The sequence below is a fragment of the Myotis daubentonii genome, chromosome 10, assembly GCF_963259705.1.
Source record: "Myotis daubentonii chromosome 10, mMyoDau2.1, whole genome shotgun sequence".
In the NCBI taxonomy this organism is placed as follows: Eukaryota; Metazoa; Chordata; class Mammalia; order Chiroptera; family Vespertilionidae; genus Myotis; species Myotis daubentonii.
In genome coordinates, this window is record NC_081849.1 from 64,523,050 (window position 1) to 64,541,663 (window position 18,614).

Sequence of the window (18,614 nt, forward strand, 5' to 3'; positions counted from 1 at the left end):
AATTGCTATTTTCAGCGTGATTTAATTTCGTTTTACAAGTGCGTGTAGTAGAGGAAGGGTTAATAAGTCTCTGCAGCAGATGCAGTGACTCTAGAGATCCCTGGCACTCATTCACACCTTATAAAATGCACTTTATGCCAGGTTTGGCCTGCCTGGGGTAGGCGGGCACTTGTTTGCCCCTGAGTTTTCTTGGGGAGAGATGGAGGCCCCTCTGAGACTGGGATCCATCACTTCCCTCTCAGATCTGGTTTGGTCATAGGTAGACAGCAGCTCGCCCCTGCCTGTATTACACACAGGCAGTAGAGTAACAGCACTGACCACTAGCCCAGGGTTCACCACTGAGGGGAAAATGTGTTTAAAACTCCTCCGTTATTGCAGAGGTAGGTGAGCGCCCCCTCCCATCTCTGCTAAAATTATTACATGAACTAAACATTGCCCTCAGTCAAGGCCAAGTGACAATGCTAATAATTCTAATATTCTGGGGCTAGTGTGTGTTGTTGTGGGGTTTTTTTGTATCTTGTCCCTTCAGTGACAACCAAGTCCAAATTCTCTTGACTGATTAGTAAATCAGTAAACAAATGCTAGAGTTATGGAGATTGTGAAGCAGATTTTATTTTCAACCTTTTAAATCTAGGTCTCTAGGTTGGGCAGAAAAATCTGGGAGCATTTGAGGCAAGTGACCCTAGTTCAGAGTTTGGCTTTCTTCCAGTGTTGAATACTCCCAGGTCTACCTTGCTTTGGGGTGCAATTTAGGGTGTCATTAAGCCTTTTATTTCCTCAGAAGAAACTCTGGAGGGTATACTGGGAAAATCCAGTTTACTTTAAAATTTCTTGCTTCAAAAAAGAAAGAACATAAGAAAGAAGCAAACAAATAAAAATTCCCAAGCTATGGTTAGCGAAGAGAGCCTTCAAAACAGCAAAGAAACAAAAAGCAACCTCAACCCTTTACACAAACTATTTTTCATCTCCAGGGAAACAGGCAGATGAAGTGCGAAGGTGCCATAAATACCAGAGGGACCACTGCTTTCCAAGTGTGCTCAGAGTTCAGCCAGCAGAGCAGCTGCAGCAACTCCTGGGCCCGCAGCACTGCACGGTTTCACCTTTCATTGCACAGAAGGACACGTTTCTGTGCCGTACAGAGACTTGAAGCCTGACAGCCTGGCCAAGTTTGGGAAGAAGAAGGAGCCCTCTCAGAGCTCAAGAGCCTTCATGCCCTTTGGAGCTTTTCCCACCGTGGGTCAAACTTGACAAGAGTTCAGCTCAAGTTGAACACACTCACACATTACATGAGCAGTCAGAATCCAAGTGAACACAACTCAAGCCATCTACAAGATTTCCTCCTGGGCAAGGTCAAGCACTTCAATCCAGAGCACTTTTTTTTTTTTAAATTAAAAGTAGGAAACACACAAATGTGTTTTAGAACTTTAATGTTTTTTGAAACAGAGTTTATTCTCAGCAAGGCTTTCTATATAGCCATACCACCGTGTGTACAGTTGGACATGGGTCTAAATGCACTCCCCTCTCCCCAAAGATTGTGCCTCAGAATAAGACAACAATATCTCTACAACAATATTTTAAATAAATTCAAGGAAGGGAAACTATTGTGTCACATCTACCATCGAGGTCTATACATTTGGAGAATTAAATAATCCTGTGAGGTCCACAGTGTCTACTCATGTAGTATTCAGTTCAAGACAAGCTTGTATGAGCTGCCTTAATGAGGGAGGGGAGACAAGGAAGGTAGGAAAGGGTCTGTTTTCTTCTGTTTGCAACAAATATACATACACAGGTCCTTCCGGCCGTCTCAAAAGTATGTGATGCCAAGTGGTCCTTCTCAGGTACCCAACCCTGGCAGCCTTCCTTAGGCCGGCAGGTTGCTCCACCAGCCAGCATCCTGGCCACTGGCCTCTCTTGGGTGGCAACCAGCACACACTCTTACCAGGAGAATGTCCTCTTCTTTGTATTACACTTTTCATCAAGTTGTGTTTTGTTTTGGGGTCTGCTGTGGTCCCGACAGATGGACGGACGGACGGACGGACAGGGAGGGGTGGATGGGGAAAGGGGCAGAAGAGAGGAGAAACGCAGAGGAGGGAAAGAAACGGGTCTCGATCTCCAGGAGATTATATGGAGGAGGGGATGGGCGTGGAGGCACCCTGGTGGGGGTGGGGGTGCGGGTGCGGGTGCGGGTTTGGGTGGGGGCTCTGAGTCTGTGCTTTCCCCGGCGGGCCTGCGGAGGAGGAGGCCGAGGCCGAGTTGGAGGACCGCATCTTAGTGTTGGGCAGTTTGTGATCTTTCTTCCACTTCATCCTCCGGTTCTGAAACCAGATCTTGACCTGCCGCTCGGACAGGCAGAGCGCGTGGGCGATCTCGATGCGGCGGCGCCGGGTCAGGTAGCGGTTAAAGTGGAACTCCTTCTCCAGCTCCAGCACCTGCTGCCGGGTGTAGGCGGTCCGGGAGCGCTTGGGCTCCCCTCCGTGATACCCGGGGTTCACTGAGAGCCCAGAACCCCGAGGGGGGAGCCGGCCGAGGCGGAGGGAGTGGAAGGAGCGGGGAAGGAGGAGGAGAGAGAAGGTGGGATGGGGAAGAGCAAGGGGACATCATCATTATATAATAACCTGACACCAAGTTCACGCAAGATACATAAAACGGCACCGAAAGTGTTTCACGGGCTATTGACCACGGGGGACACCCGGGAGCCATCGGAACGGAGCTGGGCCTCGGGCTGCGGAGAAGCTTCAAAGACACATGGCCCGAAGCCGCTGCCAGGGCCGCGGAATTTATGGGGGCGGTAATTGCGGCCCTAGCCGCGCGGCGTCTCGTAAATCTCCCCATAAAGGGGCCCCGGGTACAAAAGGGTTCCCACACTGGGCCCGGGCTGCGGGCGCGCGCACCCGCACCCACTGCAGCTGGGCCGCCGGGGCTCCCCTCCCGGCCCGGCCCTGCCCTGCCCTGCCCTGCCCCTGCCCCTGCCCCGGGGCCTCGCCTCGGACCCCGGCCCAGACCCTCCCGCGCCTCCCCAGCGGCGCCACGTACCGGCGCTGACATGGATCTTCTTCATCCAGGGGTACACCACGGGCTCCTTGCCCTTCAGGCCCGGCGGGCTCTTGTCGGCCAGGAGCAGCGGGCACGCGGGGGCGCTGCCCCCTGTCGGGACGCCCGGGGTGGCGGGCGCCGCCTCGCAGCGCCGCGGGGGCGCCGGGGGAGGCGGCGGGGGCTGCCGCCCGGGAGGCAGGACGTGGCTCGCGTGCAGGCCGTGCGCGGGGCCCTTGGCGTGCGCGGGGGGCTGCTCGGGCTGCGGGGGCCGCCCGGGGCTGGCGCTAGCGCGGTAGCCATAAGGGTAGGCGGCGTCGGCGGCCCCGGGCACGGGGTAGAGCGCGGCCGCGGGGTAGGAGGGCTCGCGGGCGGCCCGCGGCGCGTAGTAGGAGGCGGGGGGCTCGCGGCCGCCGCCCTCGTGGGGGAGCTGGGGCTGCGGCGGCGGCAGGTGCTGGGCCGCGGGCGCGGGGGGCTGCTGGTAGCTGGAGCCCCCGCCCGGGCCGCCGTCTCCGCCGCCCGGGCCGCTGTGCTGCGCGTACTCCTCGAAGGGAGGGAACTTGGGCTCGATGTAGTTGGAGTTTATCAAAAACGAGCTCATGGTCATTAATTTGTGAAGTGCAAAAATACTAATTTTTCTCGCGTTGTCGTTTTTCTGGGCTCGCCGAGGCCCCTCCCCCTCCTGCCTCGCTTCCCATCCCCCCCCCTCGCTGCCGTCCCCTCCCCCGCTGTCAAGCGCCCACCCCTCCCCCTCCCGCCGCCGCCGCCAATGCCACCAAAGTTCGCGCCGCTCCTCCCCCGCCCGCGCCCGCGCGCCCCCACGTGACCCGCCCCCGCCAATGGGAGCGCGGCGCGCGCGGACCCGGATCAGGAAGCGCGCGGGAGGTGATGGATGCTGCGGTCGGGTCCCTGGTGGAGGGAGGGAGCTGGCGCTTTGGTTCCCCCCGCACAAGCCCCCCAACTTTGAGCCCCGCTGGGAACTGGGGGGCCCTCCAGGCTTCAATTCCCCCTCGGACGCCCCGGCCGTGCCCCGTGAGCGCCCCAGTCCAGGCCTAGGCCTCGGAGCAGCCAGGCGCCCGCGGCCCAGCGCTGACCTCGGGCCCCGCCTCGCCCGGCCCGGCGTCCTCCCGGGTTCGAGGCCGGCTGGGGGAGGGAATGGGTTGGGATCGAGGAAATAGTCTCATTTTAATCCTGTCCCCGGAATAAAACGAATGAGGTCGATAGACCCGTTTTCTCCCCAGCTGGTCCCCCTGCCCACCCTCTCACGGCGCCCGCGCCCGGGTCGCCGCTCCGAGAAGCCCGGCAGGAGCCGCGAGAGCGGGTGGCTGAGCAGCCGAGAGAAACCGGCCTGGAAACGTGCAGCTAGGCCATCCCGGTGTGGCCGGATGGGCGCGTTCCATGCTGCCTTTCTTTTAGAGACAAAATCTGATGGCGGGGCCGGGGGCCTTAAGGACACTCAGAACCTTCTAATAGCACCTCCTCTGATGGAGGTGTTGATGTGAGAGTTAAACACTCGCATTTTCTAGGCGCGATTGGGAGACAGGAGGTGGCCGGGTGGGGGATGGATAGGCGCGGCGCCTGCACAGAACCGAGCGTTGAAACCAGCAACGTCCCATTTCAGAACAATTCCTAAGCAGGAACAAGCGGCGGGGAGAGCGCACTGCCCCGTCCGATGGCCGGCGAGTCTCGTCCCGCTAAGAAGATTATGTCTTGTACTTTGGACGCTGCTCTCTCAGACTGAATCTCAGGGTAAAGTTCTGTTTGCAGGACAGCCTATCATTTCTGCATTGCTGGAAATTAGCATATTAACGATAATAGTAGCTCTGGAAAAGGGGGAGAGAGGACTGCTGCCTGCCATTTGGTAATTGAAATGTGATGGGTAAACTAATTACACCGTTATTAACAAATAAATTACTTATTAATCCCACCTAATGTTGATCTTTGCATTAAATACTGATGCCTTACTCCTGTTGTGTACTTTCCTTTTCTGGGTCACAGACACACCTAGATCCTCTACATTTCAGCCTAGATGAAAGCACTACAAGCCAGAATAGTCACTCTTCTAAAATACTTTCATATTGGCATGTACAGCCAGGACTTTTTTTCAGCGGGTACATCTTACTTGATTTTTCAAAGAGCAGTATAAACAGCCTTCTCACAACTGAGTCTGGAAGGCAGACAAGGAAAGCTATAGCCTAAGCCTGGAGACACTTCAAAAGGAATGTCAGTTCTATCTTCATTTATATCGGTTACTCCTATGAGTTACTAAATGCTGGAATATCCATTTGATGGATAGTCATTTAATGCTTAGCCACATAAAGCCTATTATATGGGACTAATCTTTAAACTAATTTAGGAAAAGAGGTTTAAAGGGGGATCATGTTAGCGTTTTAACTGGAATCACCCTGAAGTGGTACAAAGAGGTTTTCCACATTGGCTGTGTGTCTGTGAAGAGTGCTGTCCATCGACATGGGGTACCCTGAATTTTTTTTAATGAAATCTGAGCCACAGACAGAAATCAATGCTGAGGGTAATCTTTAGACATTCTCTCTAGATTCCCGGGGAAATCTAGCCTGTGATACAGCTGCCTAAACCAATATCTCTCTACAGTAAGAAAATATACATATATATGCTGAATATATAACTTGAATAATATATACATAATATAATTTACAAAATTGGGCTCGCTAAGCTAGCAGGAGGGGAGGAACATGACAATGAAATTTTGCCGTCATTCTCATGGCATCAGCCTTGAGTACTAGGGTCTTAACCATGTTTGTTTAATGTTATTTACAGGCACAAAAACACAAAGTTCATGTTGTTTAGCCTCAGAACCTTCTACCAGGTTTCTATTTTAAAGTATTAACAAGGCATGGGCACTGTTTTGTATATGGTTAGCCTAAACGAGTTAACTGCCCCTGTGTTTCATGTGGTTATATTGCTTTAGGAAGATGGGCTTACACAGAATCCCCCAAGGCCTGTAACTTGTCTTTGTGGTTCCTATCATAAACACAAACGGAGCCAGGACCACCAAGTGTTATCTCACACACCGACATTTTGACATTTTACTGCAAGATTTATGGCTGTAATAAACAATCTCAGTACCTTTTCTGATCCTTCCACAATCTCCCTGTGCAAGCCACAGCATCATTCCACTGAATCAAATAATCTTTTGAAAAAACATTTTTAAAAAACCACTTCTTGCCTTTGCATAAGATCCAAGACACCAAAGTAAAGCCAGAAAGAAACTAACTCAATTAATACATAAACCGAAGTTTACCAGCAGCATCTCGCCCGCCCGAGAAAAAGATGGGATGCTCTGAAATGGAGCAGAGAGGGAGTGTGCTAATCTTCGCACACCAACTGGCTCCAGTTCCAAGCAGGGCGGAAGCATTATCCTTTTCTCGGTGAGCATATTCGCCCAGTTCCACGTGCAGGGATAACATATATTCCCAACAAAGGCTTTCTTAAAATCCCATTAAATGAAACAACTTTTCATCATGTCCTCGAATCCCAGATGGAGAAGGAGAGCGAAGGGAGTCCAAGGGAGAGGGAGGGCGAGAGGAAGGCAGGGTTTGCAGCCTAGTTTGAATCTGATTTGAATCATTTTGAATATCTTTGGAATAGCCTGCCCTCTTGAATGCAACCCTGTCCCAAGATTCAAAGTGACCGAACAGTGACACCGTGTGCATTTTGTTTCTTATTAATCTTACACATTGACAGTCTTTGTTAAATCACAAGGCGCGCCCTTCACCAGCCGACATTTTCATATTTGTTAGACGCGCTGACCTGAAGTTCACCTCGGCCTTGGACTTTGCGCTTCTGAAAGGTCTATACAGTGTCTTTTAGAGAGCAGGGTCTTGGCCCAGGTCACTCCTTCTCAGGGAAAACCAAGGAGGGGTGGGGGAGGGAAGCAAAGGAAATGTAAACGTTATGGAATGTATTGACTGTATTTGTCCTTTGTTCTTTAGAATGAGTCCCTCAGACTGACTGCTCATCTCTGAATTTCAGAATGCCTGATGGTGGCCTTTGAGGGCTCTCCCCCACCTACACTAGGCACATGATTTTAGACAAGCAATACTTTATCATCCATTTGAACCATTAATTGTTTGGGGGTAATTTCCCTGCAGTAGTTTATAGCGATGCGCATGACCCAGGCATAAAGACTGAAATTTATACTTGCATTATATATGAATTTTCACCAAGATTGTGTAAGAGGCCTAATAATCAAGATCCTCCAAATAAAAACGTATGCACTCTAAAAGCAATAACTTCTTCAGGTAACTTTTTCTTTTACTTTAAAAACTGGCGAAGAGGTGTCTATGATTATTGAATCTGACATGTTTCTAAGGCGTGGGACATTTTTAACCAATAATACAATAACAAGCTTTTCTCAAAGGGACACATAATTGTCTTGGTGAGTAATAGCGGGGGTTTCAGTTTTCTCCATTTTGCTAGCCCAGATGTGGTGAAGTGTTCACTGCTGTAACAGCAATCACCACAGTTGTTCCCTTTCTTGTTTTCATCTGGCACACCCCCATTTGGCTTCAAGCTCTTGGCCAGAGTGAAAACTTTACACATCCAACAGTGGAAGCAATCTGATTACTTCCACTACGGCACTGTTTGGGAAATATTTACCACTGAGTGTCCCTGGCACCAGCAAATCCAATCAACCAGAATATATTGGGATGATCTTACACATGCCTAACAAGACTCTGCATTCTGAGTAGTTAAATTAACTTATCTCTATAGTTAAAAAAGAAAAACCTAGAAATATTTTTTCACCTTTCTCTTCTCTGCTTCCCTACAATGATTACTTAAAGATCAATACCTGGAAAAGGAAAATATGTCCCCCAGAAAATAGATTCTAATGGCACCAACACTTACAGCTAACATAGGTGCAGGAGAAATAAAATAGTGTTTAGCTCTCCAGTTGCAACTCACACAGGAGGCATGGTTCCAGCCGGCTTCCTTAACACACTGTTCCCTTTCTTTCCCACTCTCCCACCCTTCCTCCTTAGCTCGCTTCTCCTCTCCTTAGCTTTTATTCCAAATGTGTTTTTAAAGAGTATTTTCTGGAGAACAGAAGCCTGTCACGGTGCTCTGACATTTCTGGATTCCACCTTCCTGCTCAAATGGCATATTCTTTACAGTGTGACTATTCACTTATAGATCGTAGCATTTCTCTTACATTCAGTGTAGGGTTAACAATAACCGTAATGAAAAATGTCCGACAACAGGAACATTTTCAGGGTACCAATGAGCATTTTCTCACTGCTGGAGGGGTGGAAGAATCCTGTCCCTTCGGTGGAGGGTTTCCGTTTCCTCCCTCCCCTTCCCAGCTCTAAGAACTCTTGGCATTTAGTGAGTGGCAATTTCAGAAAAAGCATTCTGTGTTTGAAAATTGCAAAGAACACATTTTGCAAGAAATGCCTGTGTTTGCCCTTCTCTCACACACTTTAGGGATCATTATGGGCACTAAAAAGAGAAATGGCAAATCAAAATCACTGTTTTCAAATAAAGGAAGTTTCCTGCCGGTTCTCTTGCCTTTGAAGGTACCACGGGGCATTGGAAACTTGCTACGTTATTTCTTAAAGGTCCACTGATGACTTCTGAGCTTTTTTATTTTTGGACACACCCGAAGACTCCTGGTTCTCCAGCAATCTAAGGTGTTGGTTTTTCAGTAATCTAAGCCTATTTACCTGCTGCTATTCCCTCAGAATGGGAGCGATAATTCAAGATGAAATACAGCATGTATTACTCTTGAAAAGAGGAATTTTCTATCCTTTTCTCCGTAATTGAGGTCATTCAACCACGAGGGTTCACCTGGAGTCCATACCGTGATACACGCGTCACTCCAAGCCATTTTATCTTTTGTGCTGATAGTCAAGATCGCAGCTCTAACATTGACATCAAACTCTGTCTGGGCAGATGACTAAGAGTGCTGCACAACGTAAACTTTTGACCCTCAACTTTTTGACCTGCAGTTGCAACACACTAACCACAAAGATATACAAAGCTGTGCCTTTTCTCTCAGGGGAAGGCCCCCCTCCCAGGATCTCAGGGATGCCCTACTTCTGCCACAGCCTTTTAGAACAAGAGGGTGCACTAGATTTGTGTGTGTGTGTGTGTGTGTGTGTGTGTGTGTGTGACTGTATTTCCTGTCAAACCAGCCTCCTACTTCTTTTTGTCAGCACTTAAAATAGGAAAGAGATTATTTTAAAATCACTCATCATTACATTTACAAGGACAATTGGGAGCAGGGTGGGGGAGCCTCACAAACAGCAAAAGGAAAAAGAAGATGGGGGAGAGCAGGTAATGGAAGTTGGAGACATTTTCCCCCCTTTATTTAAAAATAAAGACGCAGCCTTGATTGTTGGGCGAGCTGGCCCAGGCAGGCGAGTTGACTGTGAACTTGTACTAAAGCGTGCTCTGCTGGCGATTCCTAGGGTGTGCAGATTTATCTTCTCTGCATTTACTTAACCCGGCAGTGAACTGCGCGGGCGTCATTTGTTAGGTGATGACAGACTTCACCTCTAGCAAGGGCTGCTTCACAAAATCGCAATAATTACCCAATAACCTTCATAACAAATATTATTATTGAAAAGGCCAGTTTGTGGGGAGGGGGCATGGTGGGGGAAGGAAGCTTTCTTTGTGAAAAACAAGCAAAACAAACCTGGGCAAATCTTCCAGTTCCGGGGCTTTGAATGGCCAGGGCGGAGGCGCCCCACTCCTGTGTGGGCGGGAGCCTACGTTGACCCCCTTAGCCCTGTCTGGAAGCCCCATTTATAGTTTTGTCATTGACTAGAAAGAAATTCTGCCCTAGAAGCCAAAGGGATAGAGCCACACGGTTCTGTTCTGCACTCTCCACGGTGGGCAAACCTCAGGCAGACTCCCAAGCTAAGGCAGGGAGAGGCTTCGAAGGGCATCTTTTAAGCTAAAAGCGTTGTTTTCCTCTCTAATAGCCCATCTTCAAGGATGTAATTGGCTCTCCCCTCACTAATTGTTTGGATCTAATACTCTTCACATCTCAACAAATGAACATGACTCCGTTTCTGGTAGAAAATTCTGTCTTGCTCTCCCAGAGCCGCCAACAATGAAGCAGGGAAAGAGCAGAAGAAAAGGAACCTTGGCATAATGTTGTGGAATTAGACCATGGAAACCCTAACAAACCCCTAAGTGAGTGTGACCAGAAGCTTCCTATTATATTTATAGTTCAGGAAATATTGTCTCTGCGGCTTGTAGAAACAAACAGGGCCCTGCACATTTCAGACACCTTCTCCTTTTACAAGACAAGGAACACAGACAGACACTTCTGCCACCGGCTGAGGCTCCATGTCTTCATAAAGCTCTCAATGACAGATATTTTCTAAAGAAGTTTCTCTGCAAAAACAACCCAAAAGAATGCAGGAGAAATAACTTATCTACAAAAAATGAGCAGATAACCAGCCATCCTCTTTACTATGCTTCCTGTGAAAATAGGAAGAAAGAAAAAAATTTCTCCAGGAATGCTCACGTAGGTCTGACTGGATGCTGTGGGGTTTTTTTCTGTGTGTGTGTGTGTGTGTGTGTGTGTGGTGTGTGTGTGTGTGTGTGTGTGTGTGTGTGTTTTAAGTCATTTAACTCCATGTGAGTTGGCCTGCTCCTTAAACCCTAAAGTTTTATGAAGATTACAGCAGACAGAAATAAGCAAGCTGACAATATTTATAGCCTCTAAGTCTTTTAAATCATGGGAAAGTTTCTCTATATTGTGTGATGCTTGCTATGGGTCCAACAGCCTTTCTGCCCATTCCCACACCCCAGGGTGGGATGTGGCCACGGAGGTGGTGTGGCCACTTCCTCCACGCAAGTTACTCAAGTGAATCTGCCAGCGGCCCTATCACTCTTTTTTCTGCTACTAATTTTAGTCATCAAGAAATCACTCAAGCAAGATCACCAAGTGAGCAACTAAAATAAAACCTTCACCCAGCGTTTTCCAATAAAGAACCCAAAACTCAGAGCAGCGAAACAGAGACTCCAGAATTCTTACAGACACTTAAAATAAAAAAGAGAACCCAAAGAGAGTTTCTATTCTGGTCCCCACCAAGGTGTAGGCACGTTTTCCTGAGCACTGACACCGCAATGCTCACTCTCACAGGGCACAAAACATGACCTCAGGGATCTTCCTTGCCACTCACTATTCAAGAGAAGTGGGACTTGGAGGAGGGTTTCGATCTTTCAGAAAACTTCCCAGGTTTTGCTCTTTGGACCTCTGTCTTTGGGAACATCTGTTGGACTAATATTGGGTAGGAGTGGCCTGTGCACAATAAAGTATGTAGAAATTCCAAATCTACACTTTAAGTTTTTTCACTTGGAGCACTTAGTACATATCTTTACCAATGAGCACTTGCAGAAAGCTACCCAGTTCCCATGGAGAAAAGCATGTGGAGGCAGAAGATCCCATTTTTTGTTTGTTTCATTTCTAAGTTGGAAAATTTGGCTTAATTCCTCAGTCGGGATGGGGGAAATCCGCAAGGTCCCATGTGAGTACCCATCCAGAGAAATACCCATCCACATCCCAGTCACCGCTCTGCCACGGAAGAAAGGGGTGGGGGGGCTGAGGGGGTGGCTGGGGCCAAGCTGGAATTGTACCCAGGAAAGATTTCTTTCACCTTACTTCACCCATTGGTGCAATATTGGGGACTGTTTTGGAAATCATAGATTATGTAAATTTCCTGGGATCAAACAGAAAGAGCAGCTAACAAAAGAAAGGCGGAAATCTCCTACTGACAAACGACCAATTTCTTCCCTCAACTACCCTTTATGACGTGTCAGGGAAAACAACCTAATGGCTCTGGGGACTTTTAAGTTGGGCGTTGAAGACACCTCGATTTCCCCCAAAACTTTAGGGCACAGTTTGGAAGAATTCCCCCTGTATGTTGAGGGGGAGTACATTTCTCTATCTTTAGAGTTATCTAAGGGGTGGGGGGGGGGCGCCTTAGTTGCCTTTTGAGGGCCCTGTACATGGATGTTTTAAATTCTACAAAAGAGGAGAGAAAAAGGAAAGAGAGTGAAAAGCGAGGCGAGGCGGAAGAAAAGAAAGCGCCGTAACTCCTTTCATTTAGCCTGGGGATTCAAAGACTAAAGTTAAATCCGGCCATAAAGTTTATTGCTTCAGACTCACAGGCGGGTGAGAACAGTCCCACCGAAATAAAAAGAACGTGCAGGCCAGCAAGGTTCAGGGCCTGGGCCGGGGCGGGGGAGGGGTGGGGAGCCTCCCCCCAGGTGGGGCCCCGGGGTCCCCAGCGTCCTGGGCTCGGCCTGGCAACCCAGGGGCCCCGCCTGGAGGTGCGGCCCGCGCCCCGCCGACCTCTGCCACCCTCTGGCTCTCTGGAGCCAGCCTGAAGCCCGGCCCGAAGGCGGCCGCCTCCGTTCAGCGCTGCCAAATGACCCAGGCCCCGCGAAGACATATTGCCACAGCCCCACAAGGAATCCCGCTGGAGTCCGCCTGGGCAGGGCCGGCCTGGGCCTTTCTTCCCAACTCCCAAGCTCAGCGCGGCCCTGGCGCCCGAGCGCGCCCCACTGCCTCCCAGCCCCCACCCCAGGGCTCCGCGACCCCCCCAGGAACCAGGACCCGCCAGCCCGGGATGGGGGCGGCCCAGCCACGAATCCACACGCAGGCCCACCGCACACAAAAACCATCTTTTTGCAGGGCGAGCGCGGCGGAAGTCATTACCAGCCGCGGCGCAGCAATTACAGTCAGGCCTGGGGATGCGCCGGCCCAGGGGCGCGTCACCGTGTGGCCCGCAGAGCAGGCTCCTGGCGCTGCTGGGGCGCGGAGGGAACGTTCGCGGGACCCCACCCCCCCCCTTTGAATTCAGGGGCAACCTCAGAGTTACTGACCCAGAGACAGAGAAAGCGCGCGCGAGAGAACTCCAGGAAGAAGAAAGTTTTCAGAGTACAAATAAACTCGAAAGTGCTCAGGAGGCGCGCTTACCTTAATTCGGAGGGAGCCATTTTTCAGAGAGTTTTGAGAACTTGTGGTTTGGACACTTCTGGACCTAAAATTGACAATTTGAATGACCAGGCGGCACACGTAGCCTGCAAAAGAGTCAAATGGAGTCCAGCGTCAGTGAGATTATATGTTATGTGGTATATAATGTTGGATGTCAACTCCCCAAAACCATAAAACTTACTTTAATGGCCCCACGTGACGTTTTATAGCCAGTGAGCCGATCTGTCTGTGCTATGGATGATTTTACGATCTAATTCATAGACAAAACCCTATTCATTTGGCACCCAAATGTCATATAGCCGGAACTGGGGCTTATAAAGTTTACTGTTTTATAACTTTTAAAAGGAACCACGGCCTCAGTGTAAGCAGTCGGTAAATGTGCAAATCTCTAGTTGTGCTTTAGCCGCCCTGAGGAGTTTCCCAATCGAGCTAGGATGGGGTAAGTACCTTCCATTTGTAGCAAATTAACTGTAGCATCAGAAGCCAACTGGGTTCAGGGTGAGGCGTGGGAAGGGGTGCCTGGGTGGGTTAGAGGCAGCGAGTTTGGGGGCCACAACTTGGCATAGCAGCCTCTTCAAGTGCAGGCCCAGGATGGCCTTAGAAACAGGCAGCATCGGTGTGGGCCCCGGGGCCGCTAACAAAGCCCTGGGCTTTTCCTCCTTTCTCTCTCTTCCTCTGTTTTGTACCCAGCAAGTTTACTTGGTTTCCTCAGAGATGGGCAGGTTGGACTCAGGCTTTGGGAACACCTACAGCTTCCCACCTTCCGTCCTGAACTTTCTGAAAGGTCAGAGTTAGGAAGGCTGTGGGTCAGGGTGTCCGTCTGAGGTCTCCTGGCACAGGCAGGCTGCTCAGGTAGCCTCAGACTCACCCGCCTCCAGGACTGGACAGACGGACAGAGGAGCAAAAAGAGCCGCTCACTATTTGGCACAAACCAGACCAAGAGAACTTACAATAGAAAGTTTATTTTTTGTTTCCAGTCAGTATTTTTTCCTTAAAAACAAATACAAAAAAAAAAAAAAAAGCTGATCACAGTTTGCTTAAACAGCCAGACTTGGACAATATTTGTAACTTTGTTCACAAAAACATACATCACTGAAGCTGCGCTTATAAGAGCCACTTCCAGAGTTCGTGCAAAGGGTCCTACAAAGGCACGCAGGGACACACCGCTCGGGGTCACAGTTTTCGTCACAGAGTCACTAGTCACTACACGTCAAACAAGTTAAGTTGTGTCTCATCAAGTCACCTCTACAACAGCATTACTTACACAAGGAATATAGGTAGTTTGAATAAAAATATCTTTAACAGCTTGGAGCTATTGAGACAGGAACACTTCCACTCACATGCACAGTTAAACAACTGGAGTGCAACACACAACATTGGCACTAAACGAGGTCGAAGGGGGACTTTTTTGTGTGTTTTTTTTCTCTTTTCTTTTTTGTTATAGTTACTTCAAGTAACACAGCTTGCTTCATATAAATAAGTTAAAACATCTATTTTTTTTTTCAAGACAAAGCCATTCAGGACAAAGAGATGAACAGAAAGCAGATCTACTTATACAGGCGCTATAATGGCAATAAACAGGCTCATGATTAAAAGATGAATTAGGGCAACGAGAACAGGGCTTCTTCACAGAAGGAACACAGGGGAGTTTCAGAAAGTCACCTTAGTACTGACACTACGCGGGTCCGCTAATACTGCTCAGTACTTTAAACGCTCAAATACTCAGGGGCGGAAGGCCCCTCCTGCCGCCGCCATGCTCATGCTTTTCAGCTTATTATCTTTTTTCCACTTCATTCTCCGGTTTTGGAACCAGATTTTAATTTGTCTCTCGGAGAGGCAAAGAGCATGTGCTATTTCAATCCTCCTTCGGCGGGTCAGGTAGCGATTGAAGTGGAACTCCTTCTCCAGCTCCAGGGTCTGGTAGCGCGTGTAGGCCGTCCGGGCCCTTTTGCCTTCCGGGCCGCCTATGTTGTCTGCAACAGAAAAGTCAGCGGTTTAGCCACCAACTCCTCAGCCCCTGGCCACCAAAGTCGGCCAGCTGGACGAGCCAGGGTCCTGAGCAGGGAACAGGAGAGAAAAAGCTCAACAAGTCCTCCCTCTTCGCCCCCCCCAATTTCCTTCCCTCTTCCTTTCTAGAGAGAAAACAATACGATTTGGACTCTGGGAACAATCAGGCCATCTGAGGCTGGAGCTGCGCCCCTGAGGATCCCTCGCTCTCCCCCCAGCCCTCTCCTACCCTCTGGCCCTGCCCTGGTGCCCCGAGGCGAGGGCACAGCCCTTCCAGGCTGCCGTTCAGAAACCCACCAAATCAGGGCCCTTTTCTGAGCGCCCAAGTGGCCTCTAGATCACTCTCCCTGAAAGTTCCAGCCCCGAGAGCCGCCGCCTGTTCCAGCCTGCACGCTTGGGGCGCCTGCTTTCTTTTTCTTCCCTTTCCTTTCCTGCTCTTCCTCCTGCCCCCAAACTTCAGAGTCCCGCCGGCTCTCGCCGGGATTATGCCCCCCAAGCCCCTTTTCGGGGACTCTAATTAGTAACGCTGTTTCCCCAGCGTAGCCCTCCTCATAAATTATCCGTCCTGACAAGCCCGATTCACAGCCCCTACTGCCATCCTCTACCTCTGCGCCCTGCTTGGCTGGCCTGACCCGGGAGCGCGTTCCGAGGCGCTGGGGTTCGACCTGGGTTTTCTCCTTTCCCCCCTTTCCACGTCTAAACTTGCCTATCCAGCGGCTCCCCTCACCACCACCACCCCCACCCTGAGAACGCAGGGCGCTGCGAAGAAGAGGAGGAGGATGGAGGAAGGCAGGGAAGGAGACCGGCGGGGAGAGGCTCCACGGGGCTGGGAGAGGCGAGACCAGGAGAGAGAACGGGGAGAGAGGGCGGCAGAGGAGAGAGAGAGAGGGAGACGGGGAGCCGCGCCCCCGCGGCCGCGTGGATTTAGAAAAAGGCTGGCTTTACCATGACTTATGTGTAGCTTGCGCATCCAAGGGTAGATCTGGGGTTGGGCAGGCGGCGCCGGGCTCGGCTCGCTCTGCGCGCTCGCCTGCTCGCTGCTGGCGGGGGCGTCCTCCTCGGCTCCGGACGCCGTGCCAACCCCCTCTCTGCTGCTGATGTGGGTGCTGCCGGCGTTGGCCGAGGCGCCGCTGGAGTTGCCCAGGGAGTTTTTCCCGCCGTGGTGGCTGTCGCTGCCGGGCGAAGGGGCCACGGCGGAGCAGGGCAGCGGGTCGGGCGGAGGCGAGTGCGTGGATGTGGCCGGCTGGCTGTACCTGGGCTCGGCGGGCGCCGCGCTGGCGCCGGCCGCGTAGCTGCGGGCGCGTTCCCCGGAGCCAAAGTGGCCGGAACCCGAGCGGCCGACGCTGAGATCCATGCCATTGTAGCCGTAGCCGTACCTGCCGGAGTGCATGCTCGCCGAGTCCCTGAATTGCTCGCTCACGGAACTATGATCTCCATAATTATGCAACTGGTAGTCCGGGCCATTTGGATAGCGACCGCAAAATGAGTTTACAAAATAAGAGCTCATTTGTTTTTTGATATGTGTGCTTGATTTGTGGCTCGCGGTCGTTTGTGCGTCTATAGCACCCTTGCACAATTTATGATGAATTATGGAAATGACTGGGACATGTACTTGGTTCCCTCCTACGTAGGCACCCAAATATGGGGTACGACTTCGAATCACGTGCTTTTGTTGTCCAGTCGTAAATCCTGCCTGATGACCTCTAGAGGTAAACTCGTGCACTAATGGGGGAGTTGGGTGGAGGCGAGAGGGGCGGAGCGCGCGCCCCGGGCGCGTGCCCGCCGCCCGCCACCGCCGTTCAGTCGGACTCGAGCGCCACCCGCTGGAGGCAGGGCTCATCGCTCCGCTTCCGACCCGGGGCTGCAAGGGCCGGGGTCGAATTGAGGTTACAGCCCATTATGGCAAAATTATTGCATTTCCCTCGCAGTTCCATTAGGATGTACCAATTGTGAGGCCGTCAGCTGCCGATCGCGTGCCCGGCGAGGATGCAGAGGACTGGGGGGAGATGGTGACTTGGATTTTATTTACAACAACTTTATTTCCCCGCTGTGCAGCCCCTCTTATTTTTATGTCGAGGTTGGGGTCGGTTCTGCCCGTCACGCCGGCAGCTCTGAAATTTGAAAATACAGATATCACCTTCAGGGGAGTGGGGGGAAGCCATTTAGCCAATTGGAGAAATAAATCCTGCCCTGGGCAGTCGCTACAATTACGGCTCTGTTTTTGGCGAGCGCAGGAGGGACAGTGTCCCCGCCGCTCTTAAATGACAGGCGTCTATTAAAGATAGCTTTTGTGTAGTGTTTCTCCGAGGCGAGGTCACATTCCACACACTTCTATAACCAGATTCGATTTTCCTTTCATGTAAATTTGGCTTTTCGTGTCATTAGCTTGCTGTTTGCTTTCCTTTAAGGATCCAGCCTGGAGAATCTTCACCACTAGGTCTTTTTCCTGGAGCCAGGCGGGCCCCAAGTCGGAGGGGTTCTAGGTGAACCCAGCTAGCGGGCGGAGGCTCCCCGCAGCTACAGAAGCTGCTTGGGGGCTGGCGATTTCTGGGCCGCGTTATTAGGGTTTTGCTTAGTCCTCCAGGAGTGAACTGAGGACGCTAAAGGAAGCATTTCCAGACAGTGCCTCGCATCCCCGTAGTTATTTTCCTGGGTTCTGAAAGATGAAAGTAAACCACAAATGCAGCTGAAAGGCAGGGGAGGGTTTCCCCGCTGGAGGCCCTGCGTCGCAGACGCCCCTGGCAGGCTGGAAACCATGATTCTTGCCGCTCCCACGGCTCTGGGCCCCCTCCTCGGGTCCCGAAAGCGCTGTTGGCACTGTCGGAGGCGAGGAGCTGGATTCCCGAGTCCCGAGCCTTCGGGAGCCCAGCGGGTCCCGGGCTGTGCAGTTCCACCCGCGCTCAGGTTGACTGGGCTCGGCTGAGGCTCCTTCTCTTCCACGGACGGTTGTGCGGGGCAGAGAGGCTAGAATCTCCGGGGGGAGGGGAGCCTTTGTTCCTGGAGCTCCTTCCTGTCTGGGGGCAGCCTGGGAGGCCACCGCAGTGCTGGGGCCCCAACCTTTAGGTCCACTCTTTGCAGTGGTCAGAGTCGATTTGGTGGTGCCCTCCGGGACTTAGTGGCGAGGGACCGGAGTCAAAATGCCCAGACACCAAAAGAGGGTGGGTCCCGGGGTTCTTTCCTCTCCAGCAACCCCGAGTCCGGTGCCAGAGGCGTGCAGAGGCGCTACACAAGACTCAGGGACGGATTTGGGGCGCGCGCTGGGATCCGGAGCGGCTTGGGCAGCCTTGGAGAGCGGGATTGTGTGTGCAGTGCGCCCCGCTCCACCGCCGGGATTGGCTGTGTGTGTGTGTGTGTGTGTGTGTGTGTGTGTGTGTGTGTGTGTTATTGTTGTTGGTTTTTTTATGTTGCTGCTTTTTTTTTTTTTGTAAGAAATAAATGCTCAGGCGTTTGCAAAGCTCCGGGCTCCCCTGAAGCTGCGTAAGCCCCCCAGATGGTAGCAGGCAGGGAGAAAGGTTGGGGAGCAGGCGAAGGCAAGGGAGCAAAGCCGAGGGAGGTCGCGCCGCTGGCCTGGTCCCTGCCCAGG

General features: G+C 51.5%; 3 protein-coding genes across 7 annotated transcripts in view; all 3 read right to left on the minus strand.

Annotated features, from left to right (window-relative positions):
* Nucleotides 1–18,614, minus strand: part of HOXA3 (homeobox A3) — a 48,293-nt gene that overhangs the window by 22,902 nt on the left and 6,777 nt on the right. For 4 of the 5 annotated variants that reach the window (XM_059712626.1, XM_059712622.1, XM_059712620.1 and 1 more), the window contains exon 2: nt 13,007–13,110. The exons of the other annotated variant lie outside the window; for it this stretch is intronic. The gene's annotated coding sequence lies outside the window, so the exon portion shown is untranslated. The remainder of the gene's footprint in view (nt 1–13,006; nt 13,111–18,614) is intronic. 5 annotated transcript variants of the gene reach the window in all.
* Nucleotides 1,962–3,704, minus strand: HOXA4 (homeobox A4). The gene is made up of 2 exons (XM_059712633.1): nt 3,034–3,704; nt 1,962–2,491 (listed from the first exon to the last, which is right to left on the minus strand). The coding sequence occupies exons 1-2, from the start codon at nt 3,635–3,637 to the stop codon at nt 2,121–2,123; spliced, it is 975 nt and encodes a 324-aa protein (XP_059568616.1). The 5' UTR covers nt 3,638–3,704; the 3' UTR covers nt 1,962–2,120.
* Nucleotides 13,967–18,613, minus strand: HOXA5 (homeobox A5). The gene is made up of 2 exons (XM_059712628.1): nt 15,977–18,613; nt 13,967–14,997 (listed from the first exon to the last, which is right to left on the minus strand). Exons 1-2 carry the CDS (start codon nt 16,869–16,871, stop codon nt 14,747–14,749), a joined length of 1,146 nt encoding a protein of 381 aa, XP_059568611.1. The 5' UTR covers nt 16,872–18,613; the 3' UTR covers nt 13,967–14,746.

What these genes read in the sequence shown, in the direction of transcription:
- HOXA4 (XM_059712633.1), bottom strand. Translation starts at nt 3,637, where the DNA reads ATGACCATGAGCTCGTTTTTGATAAACTCCAACTACATCGAGCCCAAG. An exon ending in GAAGATCCATGTCAGCGCCG is followed by an intron (nt 2,492 to 3,033) that starts GTACGTGGCGCC and finishes CTGGGCTCTCAG; the next exon opens with TGAACCCCGGGTATCACGGA.
- HOXA5 (XM_059712628.1), bottom strand. Translation starts at nt 16,871, where the DNA reads ATGAGCCCTGCCTCCAGCGGGTGGCGCTCGAGTCCGACTGAACGGCGG. An exon ending in CAAGCTACACATAAGTCATG is followed by an intron (nt 14,998 to 15,976) that starts GTAAAGCCAGCC and finishes TTTCTGTTGCAG; the next exon opens with ACAACATAGGCGGCCCGGAA.